This window comes from Cavia porcellus, unplaced genomic scaffold, assembly GCF_034190915.1.
Source record: "Cavia porcellus strain 051 isolate PalLab524CR breed Dunkin Hartley unplaced genomic scaffold, mCavPor4.1 scaffold_2, whole genome shotgun sequence".
NCBI classification, from domain to species: Eukaryota; Metazoa; Chordata; class Mammalia; order Rodentia; family Caviidae; genus Cavia; species Cavia porcellus.
Genome location: NW_026947485.1, coordinates 141,212,168 through 141,228,370, shown reverse-complemented (window position 1 = coordinate 141,228,370; position 16,203 = coordinate 141,212,168). Strand labels below are relative to the sequence as shown.

Sequence of the window (16,203 nt, the reverse complement as noted above, 5' to 3'; positions counted from 1 at the left end):
GAATGTAGTTAGTACAGTTATTATAGATAATAATATGGAGGTTCATTAGGATATGAAAAATAGAATTACTATGTGATCCAGCAAAGCCAGTGCTATATATGCAATCAAGAAAATGAAATCAATATTCTGAGAATACACCTGCATTTCCATTGCTATACTGTTCATAATTGCCATCATATAATGTCCATTGTTGGGTGCACATGTAAAGCAGATGTGGTATGTGTAAATTGTGGAGTACTATTCAACTATAACAAAGCAGAAAATACTACCATTTGTGACAACATGGGTTATCTGAAAGGCATTACATTAAATGAAATAAATAGGACAAAGAAGCTCAAGTACTGATCTCACTCTTAAATGGAATCTAAAAGAAAGTTGATGTTATAGAAGTTGAGAGAAAAATATTGGTTCCTAGAGGCCAGGGGTAATAGGGAAGAGGAGGAGAGGTATATCAATTACCACAATGTTAATATTTTGATTGAAGAAATAGTTTTATGTTCTGTGCCCAGAAGGGTGAATATAATTAACAGTAATGAATTATATATTTAAAAATATTTAGAAAAGAGACATTTAAAATACTATTAGAAAAAATAAAACTTTAGGTAACAGGTCTGATAATTGCTGAGTTGATTACTCAATGTATTTATTTGTGAATCAAAGCATCACATTAAAATTCATAAATGTGAGGGTTATGAGGCAGTCAAAAAATAAATAATAAAAAATTGCCTAGCTCAGTTATTTAGCAGTTTATTCAGTGAATACTTGTTGGTTATCTGTCATGTGTTGTGTTCATTTTGAAGTGATAGATTTAGTTTACAAATATAACAGATTTACTTTATTTTGTTGCCATAACATTAGGCTCTTCAAGTAAATTGATGCTAATGGTTTTAAGGAAGTTATCAGTACTCTAATATTGCCAACATTTTGTAAACACAGTATTTTATTAACAACCCTTCCTAGAACAAGTTTTGTAGTGATTTTGTGTGTCATACTCTATAAATTGTATTATAAAGGGTATTATAGACTATTCCAGCTAAAACAGTATTCTCAAAAAAGTATGCCAACTTTAATTCACTTGGAAACTATTAGCATAAATATGAAAAGTTATACAACAAAAAGCAAAAGTTATTGTTTTGTTAGCATTTACAAACAATACAGACATATGGTTTATATAGATTTAGTTCTGACCAAAGATTAAACTGCAAAGCTAGTCTTCTATCTACTGTACCATCCTTATGGTATTTCATTGCAGGTAACCAGGCAGTTTGTCACGTAGCCACAAGTATAAACCTGGCTAATACCCTTTTAGCGGGCTGGGCATTAGATGCACACCTAAAGTCCTAGCATTGTGAGAGGCTGAGGCAGGAACTATTTTTCTAACCAGTGCATGTTTGCAATACATCTGATTGTATTTATCAAGAGGAATTGGCACATGTACATAATCTATCTTAATTCTTTCAATTCTCTTAATTCTTTTTTCCCTTTGCCCTTCCCTTTTGTGTCCCTCCACGTCTTGGTCCTCTTCTCATTTGCAAAAGATCTATGTCCAGCATATTTTTACATGAAAATTCATCCCAAATTTGTGGCCCTATCTTCACATACTTAGAATTATTTTATTCCATTCCACAACTACTGTTCAAATACTGAAGAGAATTCAATAACTACTTGAAATCAAAATGAAACTGTTGGATTATTTTCTATACCCTTGGCATGTAAGTTGAGACTTGAAAGATTTCCTTTGTCACAATAATACGAAGCTACCCTCAAAATACATTTATATTATTTTTTAGGAATTGCTAATCGTGTGAGTACTATTTAAGGCCCAGGGATATAATAGTGGTGTTTATGCTCTATGAAGAAGGCTCAGAGACATTCATAAATCACATGTTTTATATAATTGTAAACTGTAGTAATACAGGTAAAACACAGTTATTAATAAATCTTTTAACAAAGAAGCTTAGGGCAGTTAAACCTGAGGCAGTTAAATCTGAAAACTTATTGATACTATTTTCCAAATGTCTTAGCACTCCTTGTGTACTGATTTAGTTACTTATAATTTATTTAGTTACTTATAATTATCAACATTCTATTTGTATTTGTTTTGTTTTTAATTTTAGATATTTACCAAAAAAAGAATGCTTTAGTCTTATTTTTTTGGTATCAGGAATCTAACCAAGACCTTGTGCTTGCCAGACAGGTGCTGTACCTGAGCTACATCTTTGGCTCTAGCCTTTTAAAATTTCATAATATTTCAGCCTTTTTCAGAAATAGGTTTTCTTTTCTTTGTTTTTAAATTTTAAAAATTTTTCTTCTTGCGTTTTTTTCTTAAGCCAGCTTATTATCCTGAACTGTGGGTATTGATTTTTTCTTTCTCCTGGAGCTCTGCTCAGGCATATTATTTCAAATTGTACACTCATTGAATCTACCTCCTATTTTGTGTACTTATTCTGGTTTGTCTGGCTTCCTTACACAATAGTTTCTCCAGAAATGTGAAGAGCTTTAAAATCTGATTCTGACTTTTATGTTTTCAATTTGTTTGCATGACTGATTTGTAAGTAGTGCAAGAATAACTGAGCAACAAGTTCTAGATGTAGTAAATGTTTTGAAAACAGAGTAATACATGCTTTTGGCAAAAATTCAAAGATTATGTATTGTGGGATCTGATTTTTGATAATCTCTTGAAGGATTCAGTGTAAGGGGTTTCAGATTTTGGGATATATTTTAGTCATGGATCTATGCAGTTTCTCTTTTCTAAACATCCTGTTGTATTTATATTTTTTACTTTGTATTTTATATTTTATATATTTTTGTATTTTATATTTTGTATTTATAAATTTTACTTACTAATGTTTTATGAGGTTTTAAAATGTAATACAGTCAAGAACAAAATGATCTGTGTAGAAATTTGTGGAAATTTATAATTTTTTATACCAATCTATATTTATAAAAGAAGTCTCTTAATTAAAATTAGTCTGTAAATTTAAACTTAGCCTGAAGATACTGAGTAGGATTGTGTGAGCCTGGGACTTCTAGGCCAGCCCAGATAACTTAGAACTTGTTTCAAAAGCAAAAAAAAGTCTTGAGTTCTTTCTATTATTTTTAAAGCAATATAGAATACTTAAAAATTATTTATATGTCACTCCTGCTTTCTGATCAGCTGAGTTAGAAGAAATTTACAGAGATTTCGGCAAGATCAAATGTAAAATTTGGAATGTTTCATGTACAAAGAAACAAGTCCTTAATAGTTCAGGAGCATGTTCTATTCTTGATCTTTCAGTTGCTTAGATAAACTTTATAACTTTTGTAGGTTCATTATTGTAGCTCCCTCTTTAACAAAATGAGTTACTCAGTTTCGGACAGTGTTAGGACTCTTAGAACTTCATTGGTCAGAGAGATTGTTCATTTTATTTTATTTTACTTTATTTTATTTGCAGAACAGAACAATTTAAGCAACACAGTATTTCACCACAAGACAACCCGATATATCGGTAGCTACCATAATGTCTCTTTCCTTGAAATAGTTGAGTATACCTTCATACACAATAGTATCAAACATAACAAAATAGTATAAAATCATTAAAGAGAATGAAAGTATTACAGGACATTCAGAACAAAATAACAGAAAATGCAAAATGGTTACTATATTATCCCTTTGTCCATAAAAGATTTGTTTATACTATCACATAATAAAATCCAGTAAGATATAACAGGATAGAACCAGTGGAAACAGAAGAACAAAACTACGTAGGACTTCAAAACAAAATGATATTAAATCAGCACTGGCTATTATAATGTCTTGTTTTCTTCAGAATAGCTGTTCATACCATCACAAATAATAAAATCAAACAACCCAGGATAAAACCATTCCAACTAATGAATGGTAACATTATAAGGCTCCAAAGCAATGTAATGGGGAATCATGATTACCATAAACTCTTATGTACTCTTACCATTTCTTACACTAGTGAGACTATATGGTATTTATACATGTGAGTTTGGTTTATTTTGCTTATGAGTATGGTCTCAAGTTGCATCCATTTATTTATAAATATCTCAATGTGATCATTCTTTATAGCTGAGTAGTACTCCATTGTATAAAAAAAATGCCACCACTTTTTTATCCATTCCTCAGTTGATGGACACTTAGGTTGTTTCCAAGATCTGGCTGTTACAAATTGTGCTGCTATAAACATGAGTGCACATATATCACTGTGGTATGATATTTTCAGTTCTTCTGGGTATATGCCTAGAAGCAGAATAACTGAATCAAATGGGACTTCCAATCCCAGCTTTTTGAGAATTCTCCAGACTAACCTCCACAATGGTTGCACCAGTCTACACTCTCACCAACAGTGCAGGAGAGTTCCTTTTTCCCCACAGCCTCTCCAGCATTTGTTGTTGTTGGTTTTCTTGATCCTGGCCATTCTTTCTGGAGTGAGATGGAATCTTGGTGTGGTTTTAATTTGCATTTCTCTAATGAGTAATGATGGTGAACATTATTTCATGTATTTATTTGCCATTTGTATTTATTCATTTGAGAACTGTGTATTCATCTCAGATGCCCATTTTTGGATTGGGTCTTTGAATTTTGGGGGTCTGACTTTTTTAATTCTTTATATGTTTTAGACAGAAGTCCTTTGTCTGAGGGACAGTAGACTAAGATTTTTTCCCAGTTTGTGGGTTTTCTTTTCACTATGCTGGAGATTTCTTTTAACGTGCAGAAACTTTTTAATAAGATGTTATCCCAGATTGTTTAAAAATAAATTCAAAATTGGTTATGTTCGTACAGTAAGAAAGAGAAACTGAAAATCTTCACTTTTATTCAGTAGTTCTATAGTCGTGGAAGTATTTTAGAATTTTACATAGGGCATGGCATCAGAAGTTGATTTAAAATTTCATTATGTGTGAACTTAATCTTTTTATTAAATATTGTAGGTCACTGTTTTGATTGAACTAGTGTCTGTTTCTAATTATGTTGTCTAAATTCACAGCCACATTTTTGTACTGTTTCATTCATTCATATATGTATATTGACACACGCAGTATGTACCACACAAATTTTGAGCCATAGGGATACTTTGCTGAACAAAACAAATGAATAAACTGATCATCTAGGGAGCCTACATTCTGGCAGAAGCAGGGGGAGAAGACAATGAAAAAAGATACGTAAGATATATGGTGACAGAGGTAAACAGATAAATTACACATGATGATAGTGATATGTTGTAAAGAGAAGATTCATTGAAGTAAAAAAATTTAGTTGGGATGAGAAGACAGATATTGGGCATTGTGTTGGATGACCATAATAAATCTCACTGAAAAGTTAACTTTGATAAAAGACTGGAAGGCAGTAAGCGAGCTATAATTCATAGCTTCTAAGGAATCAAGTGGCAAAACAGCAGATCCTGAAGAGGGAGTAAAAGGTGATCTGAAAATGCAGTGAATATCTAAAAATTTTGTTACAATAAGAGACATACTGCTATTAATCCCCTCTCAAAATACTTTCCCTCCTTTTAGGCACACTAATTCCTTAGATCTTGACACTTTCTTAAGCAGTTTTGGAAGTCCTTTTTCTGAAAATTTTAGTTGTGCCATCATGATTGCCTTGGTGATGTGAATTGATTCAGAACATTTACCTTTTATATCACTTTGAGTTTGAGGAAGTGTCAGAAGTTATACAGTACCAGATTTGGTCAGTGAGGTAGATAAGGGCATGCTGTGTGTTTTTATGTTCCTACCTTTCTGTTAGATGGACTCCTCAGTAGCATTCACTATTTTTTTTATCATGTTTCTTAAATATATTCCTGAATGATGATATAACTGCTGTTAGACTTAAGGACAGATAAGGGAAGAAGGAAAATATTGGACTAAAATATGATTTTTTTCTGGTCTTTTTGAGACAAGGTCTCACTATGAATTTCAGGCTGGCCTTGGGCTGACTTTGTGGTGCAGGCTGGTCTCAAACTTGCAAAGATGCTCCTGCCTCAGCCTCTTGCATTCTGGGATTGCAAGTATGTGCCACCACACCTGGCATGTGGTTGTGTTTATTACTTATTACATGTTACACTTCTGTCTTGTATATATTTTTGTATGTCATTTCTTAATCAGTTTCATGTAAGAATGCCTTTCAGGATAAATGTGCTATTCACAAATAAATATTAGATTTTGAGAAAATGAAACTTACATTTGCATTCTTGAAAATGCTTGTTTTTGCATATCCTGATTTGGAATAATTTTGAAGGATTTATTGTTTGTGTGGTAATTGAGAGTGTATGATGTGCCATATTCTAGGAAAAGTGGCTTGAAAATTAATGCCTAGTGATCATACTTACTCATGAGGAGGCCCCAAGATCATCTCTGTTTCACTAGTGAATAAACTGAGAGTGAGATCTTGCTTAGAAATACATTAATATTTCCATGTGCAATATTTTTAAACATCAGAGCTGATGTATCACAGCTGGCCTAGTGACTTTGAAAAAAGTTCTGTAGGAACTTGTTAACAATTATCTTGAATTTTCTGTAACCATATCTAATTAATATTGCCTTGTGTTAATTGTATATTCATAAATGGTGAAGTAAGCATAATCTCCTTACTGCATCTTAGACTCTGTCTCTTTAATTGCATCTTTGTTTCTCAAATGATAAAAAGGAAATTTTTTTAAAAAAGTTGTATGTAAATTAAGTTCTGGTAAACTGAGCCTTATTTTATATTATAATAAAAGAACTTTCAGTCTTTAACCATTTACTCAGAAAATAATCTCCTAGTTATTGAAAATTGTGTCAAATATAAACAGGTTTGAAAGTTCCAAGTTTACAAAATTTTTAATTGATGCAGCATAGTTGTGCAGTATAATTCAGTGATTATATCAGTGTAATTACCCTTTTTATCTCTCTAAATCTCTCTCTCTCTCTCTCTCTCTCTCTCTCTCTGTCTCTGTGTCTGTCTGTCTGTCTGTCTGTCTGTCTGTCTCTCTCTCTCTCTCTCTGTGATGGGAGCCTTGTAACTCATTTCTTCTGGTTCAAAATTTATAGTAAGTTGTGGTGAAGTATAATCATCTTACTGTGCTACAGTACTTTTTCCTCTTAGGTAAAACTATTTTGGTACCTGTTAGCCAATGTCCCATTTTCCATCCTTCTCTCCTTCCTACCGTGTTCTATTCTTTCTAGATGTCTAGTCTGCCTTCTAGTTCTATGAGATAAGAAGGTTCTATTTTTAAATTTTCTTAAAATGATACGTATCCATATCTGTACCCACATATTTCCTGTGGTAGGTACAGGTGAAATCTTCGTGAATAATCAGTTGGAAATTTTTATTACATTGCATTGCAATGCTTCTTGCATTGAAAAGTTTTCCCAATGAAGTATTTTTTTTATTTTTCTATTTATTGATACCAATTCATTACATGATAACCTACCCACTGTCATATCTTAATATGAAGACAGAGGAAAGGTGTCTTGACTGCATCCAGGGAATGTTGCTTTCATACCTGGTGATAAGAAAAATGCTAAGATTTGAGCATGTGGGTATTTTAAGATTTGTCACTGGGGCATTTTATTTCTTTATCAGAAGTATATGAATGAATTTTTTGGTAACATTAATGAAAATTTCAGTATATAAGAGCAACTAATACTATATTAATATGTGTCTTGATTACTTTTCTCTCCTTTTTGGGACAAAATACCTGACACCCAAAATTAAGGAAGGAAAACTTTTTTTGGTTCACAGTTTATAGAGCTTTCAGTTCATGCATAATCAGCTGGCTCCAAGGCAGGGTGGCATGGCACAGGGCTAACACTTAAAGGCAGCAGAAAATGGCAAAAGCAGGAAGAGCAAATGGGGGCGGAGAACAAGCCTCTTTTCGTCCCTTATATTGTAAGAAGTCTACTACGCCCTAAGGCCTGTGTAGCACTCACAGGATCTCCCTGCCCTCTTTTTGCATAAGATGAAGATATTTACAAAATGGCCCCCTGCCAAGTTGCTTCATTAAACTTCTAAACTTAAGTTGAAACAATGTATCTAATATTACAATATATAAGATAAATCATCAGAATATTGTATTAGACTACACACTTATAATATTTTTGATACTGAAAATTTTGTCTAATAGAACATTTCTTCTTCCCTACCATCAATATGTCCCATGCTTTGTTTTTGGCATGCTTATAATTTTAACTCAAGGCCTTTGAGTTTCTTTTTTCTTTTTACTCTCTTAACAGTTTGAATTATGTTTACTTTTATGCAAATTATTTTTTGCCAAAAGGTAGATTTTAGTATTTATATATTTCTCTCTATATATTTCTTTTTTGCCCCTTAGTTATTTTTAAGTGTATAGTTCAGTACTGTTGAGCATGTTGTCCAATGATAGTTTTCATTAAGTAGAACTTACTTTACAAAGAATGTAGTCTTTCTAAAGCAGTCTCTTCATATTTATGTTCCTTTTATTTTCATCTTTTCAGAATCTGTATCGATTTGAGGGCACTGGATTTTCAAGCATCCCTCAACTCATAGATCATCACTATACAACAAAACAAGTCATCACTAAGAAATCAGGTGTAGTTCTCCTGAATCCTGTTCCTAAGGTAGGTGCATAAATATATAAGTTTTTACTTTTTTGAATTAATATTTCCCACTTTAAATAGAGTTTTTAGATCATATGCTAGAAAGTCAGAAACAAAAAGATTTTGTGAATGCTACTACTACCAATACAAATGAAGTGTGCATCTTTAGTTTTATTAAGATCGCCTTTCAATTCATTATTTACAAGGATATAAACAATCTGATTTTTGTCTTTGTTTCCCAGTTTTTCTTAAAAGATTTGAAGCCTTTCTTTACTTTCAGTGGGTTCCTAATAAAATATAGAAGTAAAAGAGTATAGCAATTAGGAGTAAAGTAGAATTTTAATTTTGAAAACTACAATTTTCTTTTTTTTAAATTTTATTTAAGGAGAAAAAAAAAGCAGAGAAAGGGTACAAGTTATACAGATTTACAGAAAAAATAAACAGTAGGAAATCACTAGTTAATGGATTACATATTGTCATCTTAGAAATAATTGTTCAAGTCACAAAATTAAAGCTTGTAAAGTGGACATTCCAACAGTGAGACTGCAAACAGTTCTGTTCAATGATCCAACTAAACTCAGTGATATCATTATCTATCTTATACACTTATATATACATGCAGTTATATCGTTTAGAACACTTTCTTTTCCTCTCTTTTGTACAATGACAATTACCCATTTTGGGTTTTGTTGCTCCCACAGTTCTTATTACTTTTTGGGAAGGGAGTAGAACCAATTGTGACATAACAGAACAGAGTCAATCAAATCAAAAGGGTGGACATAATAGATAATGTAAAAGCATAATACAAGGTGATCAACAATGGTTACCATAATGCCTCCCGCCATCTCTAATAGAATTGCCTATATCATCAGTTATAATAAAATTGAACAAAACAGTAAAGAACAAAACCGACAAAACCAAAACATTGGAGACATTATAGGTCTTCAAAAGTAGATAATAGTCAACGAGAATGGGCGTCATAATGAATCTCACTATCTTCACAGCTGTTGCTTAAACTTTCGAACCTGGTGCTATCAAGCAAAACAGAATAGGGGGACATCAGTCAAAAACAAGATGGTGAGAGTGATACAGGGCTTTAAATCAAGATAATGGAAAGTCAAAGTGGGTTACTATAATATATCCTGCTACTTTTTATTTATTTTTCCCTTAATTAAAAGGATAACAATAAAAAAGTAAATAATGAAGTAGAGATTGAGATAAAAGAGGGCATAACAGCAAAACAGCGCAGATCAAAACATAACCATTTAAGCAGAATAGTGTTTCACCACAAGATAATCCTGACATAAAAGTAGTTACCATATTGTCTCTTTCCTTGAAATCTTTTGAGTATAACTTCGTATACTGTAGCATCAAATATATCAAAACAATGTAAAACCATTTAAGAGAATGACAGCATTACAGGGTATTTAGAATCAACCAATGGAAAATGAACAATGGTTTCTGTATAATCTCCTTGTCTTTAAAAGTTTTTGCTTATACTATCATACATAATAAAATCCAATGAGATACAACCTGTTTAGACCAATGGAGACAGAAGAACAAAAGCTTGATGAGACTTCAAAACAAGATGATACTAAATCAGTATTACCTATTAAGACGTCATTTTCTCCAAAATAGCTGTTCCTATCATCCAATCTTCTCTGCCTCATTTCTCTTGAGCTCTTTTTCTGTCATTAGTTGTCAGTTTGTCGTCTTCATTTTGTTTTCTGCTCCATTCATTGTGGCCTCTTTGCCACTATTTCTGGATTCTTTGTATTTTTCTTTTTTAGAATATCCTGTAGTATTCTCTGTAGAGTTGAATTGGTGGTTGCATATTCCCCTAGTTCCTCTTTATCCTGGAAGCACCTACAATTTTCAATGTATTGCAAGATATTTCAAGTTTAAAAACTGTATTACTTTTTTCAAATCGTAACTTCTCTATGTGGGGCCAAGTATCTAGATGAGAGATAATTTTCAAGTAATTTTTATTTCCAAACTCTATCACAGAATACATTATTTCCTGTGCTTTATGGGATAAGGTATGGCTATGAGAAAAGTTTATGTTTTTAAGACAAGACCTGTGGGGTCTAAAGCAAAGTAAAACAGTCGAGCTGCCTTAGTATCTGAGCATTTTCGCTGTTTGAGGAATTGAGTTGGGGTGAACAGGGGTTTTTCCTTAGATAGCTGTCTTGATGTGAAGAGCAGAGAAGAAACAAGGCAGTCATAAAATTGGATAGGTAATATTTATTGATTTGATGTTTGATCCACAAATGACTGTTAATTTGAAATGTTAATCTTGAGAAAGCTGGTGTATAATCTAGATATAGGTAACTGAATGTTAAGAAATTATTGTTTGCCTTGTGACTAGAAATGGATGTCCTTATTTGTATGAGTCTTCACTCAGGGGCTGAAGTGAATAGTCCTCTCACTGAAGATTTTGACAGACAGGCAGTTGCTCAACATTTTAATTCTGTAGCTAAGGATTTGGCCTTCTTGTATTACCTTTTATGTTATAAAATTGGTTCATTTTTTGTTAAGATTTCTCCATTCATTTTTCTATTTTAGTTATAGAAAATTACACAAAATTTTTCTGTTTTTAGTGGTTGTCACTGTTTTTGTCTCATAAAATAAGTCTTCAAATATTTCCTGTTATCTGTGAATATATGATACTGTTGTACACAATTCAACATCTTTATCCTTTTTTATTCAAAGTTATTCTCATGATTTCATTTACTACTTATACACCAAAACTTGCAAGTGTATATGTTAAAGTCAGATTTATGTTTTCCCAAACTCAGAATTTTTTTCTACTTTTTAAATGAGAGTGAGTTTATTACCTGAATTTATGCCAAAATTTGTCTCATCAGATTTCCAGTTTTTCCAAAATAATAAACCCAGGTGTCACCTTTCAGATCTCCTTTATCACTGTTGCCTCCCTTTCTAAGGCACAAGAGTTTCATATACTTAATTGTACATTTTAAAGTATAATCTTCAATTCTGTTATATTCTTGTATTAATCAAATTCAGTGAAGGAAGATACTTTTATGCATTTTAGGGTAACACATTGTACATCTAGGTTTTCACAGATACTGATGTCCCTTTTTACAAGCCAGCCAGATATTTCCACTGTCTTTACATTTAGTCAGATCTAAGTTGACATGCCAAAACCCTTACAGAGAGAAATACCATGTAGACCTGGACATGAATAGGAATATATGATATCAAGTAAAAGTATAGCCTTCACAATATAAAATTATCCATGAAATGAACCTAGATAATTGATTTGATTCTCTGACTATAATATAGTCAATTATTATCTTTCTCTACAACGTCTAACACTATGGAGTTTATTATCTTGTTCTTTTATGGCAGTAACTATGAAAATAAATGTATGTAGGAAGGTATCGAAGATTAAAGGGCTATATATAATGGTTTTATGAGGTAGGAACTCCTGACTATTAATCTGATCTTAAGTACTGGTATTTGAAATATGCAAATCATCTTCTTACTTTGATGTACATTTTGTTATGTACTTTTCACATTACTCATAAGAGGTAATCACAATACCAAGGTTGTAAAAGTTAGCTAATTTTCTATTATGAGTGAAGAACAAATTGACATGGATTTTATTATGGTGCTGTTATCTGTTAAATATCTTCCTTGAAAATTTACTTGTACTTGTATTACTGAATCCATTTATTGATTTAATTTATGTAAGAAGTTAATGTGTTTGGCCATATAAGGTGCTATAAAATATGTTTCATTTCATGCTAGACTTCATTTTTCGCTTACATAAAGAAGGTTATTTTGCTCTCAGGATATTTTTCCCCATTTGTTTCTCTTTTCATTTATTTTTTCTCTAACTATAAAAATGTAAGTGTATTGTCATAGTGCCTATGGTAGTCAAAATAGTTTTTTTCTTTTATGCATATCATTATTTACTCAGAGATAGAGAAAACAGGACCATTTTCATAGTAATAAAACTTAGGTAGATGACCAAGCCATCTAGTCTTCACCTTCCACTGACTGATTTTTCTGTGCTGCCTACCAAATTCTATGCAAATATATGGAAGGTGGGAACTACTTTTTGATAAGCAGGGGTTATTCATCAGCTGATTTCATCATCTACAAGTTAACATACAATAGACATGTGTATAGTCAGTTCTTTATTTAGTTCAGTTTCTGCTCAGTCATTAGTTTATCAGAGTCCTTCGATTCCATATCTAAAATAATCTATCCTTACTTTGTGAATATCTCTGAATGATGGCTATGTTTATCTGTGATTATATCATAGGATATATTTTTAACTTGTTTATTTCCTCCAAGTGGAATACAAGCTTCTTAAGGCAGAATTATATTGGCCAATTAATGCAACTGGATCCCTAGTACCTAGAAGAGTGATGGACCAGAGTATATATATTCAATAAACTTTTGTTGAAAGATAGAATTCATTGAGGAAATACTAGCACTTTTGAGTTCCCCTTAAGTTATCTGTTGGTGATATGCAAGGATAATATTAAAGTGTTAGCAGTTAGTATAGAATGGATACTGTCCTATTAGAACATATGCCAACCATAAACAATTAGGAGAGCCATATATGTGTTTGCTGGCTGGCTACCTTCCATGAGTGTCTGGGGAAAGAAAGTTCGTTGGTGGACTGAGGAAGCACAGAGACTTAACACGCTAGAACCATGGTCACTGGAGAGAGCGATGGGAGACGAGCATAGATTTAGTTTAACTTAATAAAGAAATATGTATTATCTTCAAAAGTCTCTTGTATAATTTAGGAAATTGACTTAATTTGTGTAGGAGCAACATTAAATTTTACAAGTTTTCATAGTGCGCCTCTATATATTTAAGATTTGTATTTAAAAATCATAGTGAATTTCAAGGAAGTTTTTACTGGTAATATTTCTATTCAGATAAGATTCAGTAATGCTATAATTTTAATTTCTAAGAACTTTTTTCCAGTAATATTATTTTTGGAGGCATTAAGGTAGCTGTACTTCTGCAATTAATTCTCTTAGGCTGTCATTTGTGTGGGAAATTTTTAAAGTGCTGTGTGTTTAAAATGTGACAAATAGAAGAGTAATCCTTTCTTTTAGCTATTGAAAATGAGATAATTAAATATCTTGTCATATTAAATTTATAATTGTGAAAACCCAGAGTTTTGAAAAAAGTTTTCAATTAGAATATTCACTATTCTGTTTATTTGACTCTTTTAGATCAATTAATTAGGTCTATTGACAGAGGAAAGACAAAATTTGCCAGTCTTTTCATAAGGAAATTTATCAGAATATGCTTTAATTCTCTATGTGGGCCTTGAATTTGAAGGAGGAGAAACTCCAAATTGTCTTCTCAGGATCAGCGATACCATTTTAGGCCAGTTAGCTTCCTGCTGCGTCATGCAATAGCCCTATTTGTAATTTTCCACATTTATAATGAGGAAACATTTTGTAGTTGTGAGGAACTATTCGTATCATATCTTTCAGATACTTTTTCCATAGGACAGTTAAATCAGAACAGAAGGCAAATTTGGAAAAATTTAAATTGTGAAATAAAAAATAGCTTAGTCTGCTGAAAACCTTTTACATCATTTTATTACATCTTTTCAACAACTGAAATTATTAATATCCTCATTGTTAGGTGAGGAAATGCAGAGATTATAATTTATCCTAAATCATATTTTTGGCAAATTTCAGAATTTTTATCTGAAACTGATTTTTTTGTTTACTATTTTTATTACAATCCCGGGTAGCATAAATTATAACCTGTACTATATCAGTAACATTAGTAATTCAAAATGATTTTTTCTGTAATCCAGTATTGCCATATCAGGATATAGCCCTAAATTCTACGCTACTGGTCTCATTACCAAGACACTCTTGTAGAAACTATGGCCTGTATGCAAGGTAGAATACAGGATAATGGTTACTCTGCATTTTAAAATAGTCTGGGAAGTCAAATTAAACTTGGATTTAGATTTGAACTATTATATACATAAAATGAAAAAAAGAATGCAATCATAGCCCATATAAATTATTGTTTGACTTTTAAAAAAAATATATCCTTAATCTCAAAATGTAGACCAGGGGTAGAATGCTTCCTAGAATGTGTGAGGCCCTGAGTTCAGTCCCCAGCACAGCACAAATGAAACCAAAAGCCTAGTCCTTTACCAGAGGAAAAAACAGTGATGTCTCAAGAAACTAAATAAGGGCTTGGAGGCTGCTGATTTTCTGTAACTGATTTCCTCAGTGGGTGTTACATCCTTAAGACTGCCTAAGACTGCCTTTATTTTTGGTTTGAAGAACCAGGTTCTTCAGTAGTGAGTTCTGTACATTTCTGCCTACTCTGTTAATATTTGAGGGATGTTTGGAATGGCAGAAAAAGCATGAATTTAAAGTTTAAAAGTAATTGGAATTTTTATTGCAAGATGAAAGTCATAAATTTGATAGTATAATACAAATATTGCCTGATGTATGTCTTATCATCTTTTGAAGTTGAATCACAAAGAAAATGTGTAAGAAGAGTTTTTATATGAATACAGTTGCTTTTACTTTTTCCCTATCCTGTTTTCCATTCAATACCATAGGAAAAAAACCAAATAGAACCACAAAAATCTAAAAATCCAAAATGCATTTTTCATGAAAGTAGAAGCTGTGTATAATCCACAAACTTTAAAGTACATCTTAAGGTAGTCAAAAGCACCTCAGATTATGTAGAAGTCTTATAGAAAAAGCACACTGTTGGTGAAAATGTAAACCAGTATAGCCAATATGGAAAATAGTTTTGATGTTCCTCAACTAATTAGAAATGGAACTACCTGTATAAGCCAGCAGTCTCACTAGTAGGTATGTAACCAAAAGAAATGAAATAAGTACATCAGGAGACTTGTGCATTCCCATTTTTTATTACAACATTGTTTATAATTTCCAAGAAATGTAAATAAACTATATGCATCCATTGATGAATGAATCAAGAAAATGTGGTACATATACATAGTGAAATACTATTCAGTCATATAATAGTTGGAGATTATTTCATTATTATATTAACTGAAATAAGCTAGATACAGAAGGACAAACGTCATAGAACTTTATTCATATGTGGAAGCTAAACAAAGTTGATCTCATAGAAATTGAGAGTAGAATGGTAACTACTAGAGATTCTGGATAGTAGGAGGGAGAAAAGAATGGGGAAAGATTGACAAATAGGTGTTAAGTTTCAGGGGGTCAAGTAGTTCTGGTATAGCATTCCATAGTGCGATGGACAAGAGTAATATATATTTCAGAAAGCTAGAAAAATATTTGAAAACTTTTCACCAGTGGTAAATGTTAGAGGAGAGAGATATATTTGGCCTGACGTCAGCATTATACAATGTCTACATGTATTAAAACCATGCTGTTTCATTGTAGAATTTTTATGTCTTTTATGCATCATTTAAAAATAAAGTTAATTTAAATTAAGAAAAGAGGAAGAGAAGACAGGATCAGAGAACCAAAGCAAATTCATACAACAAAAAGGCAAATCTCTTTTTTTTTTTTACAGAGAGCTACTAGAAATTGATAAAATAAAGACAAATATCCAAATAATTGGCAATGTACATGCGTAGATAGTTCAGCAAAAGAAATACAAATGACCTAT

The 16,203-nt window shown here is 31.9% G+C and overlaps 1 protein-coding gene across 11 annotated transcripts in view; it reads left to right on the top strand.

Moving 5' to 3' along the window:
• Nucleotides 1-16,203, top strand: part of Fer (FER tyrosine kinase) — a 409,026-nt gene that overhangs the window by 173,394 nt on the left and 219,429 nt on the right. For 10 of the 11 annotated variants that reach the window (XR_010046446.1, XR_010046447.1, XR_010046449.1 and 7 more), the window contains one exon: nt 8,458-8,580. Coding sequence is in view for 7 of the 11 variants with exons in the window: in XM_063245478.1 (XP_063101548.1) it covers nt 8,458-8,580 (123 nt within the window). In the remaining 4 variants the exon portion in view is untranslated. Of the gene's footprint in view, nt 1-5,923; nt 6,012-8,457; nt 8,581-16,203 lie in introns of all 11 variants that reach the window. The other variant, XR_010046448.1, reaches the window with a different exon arrangement.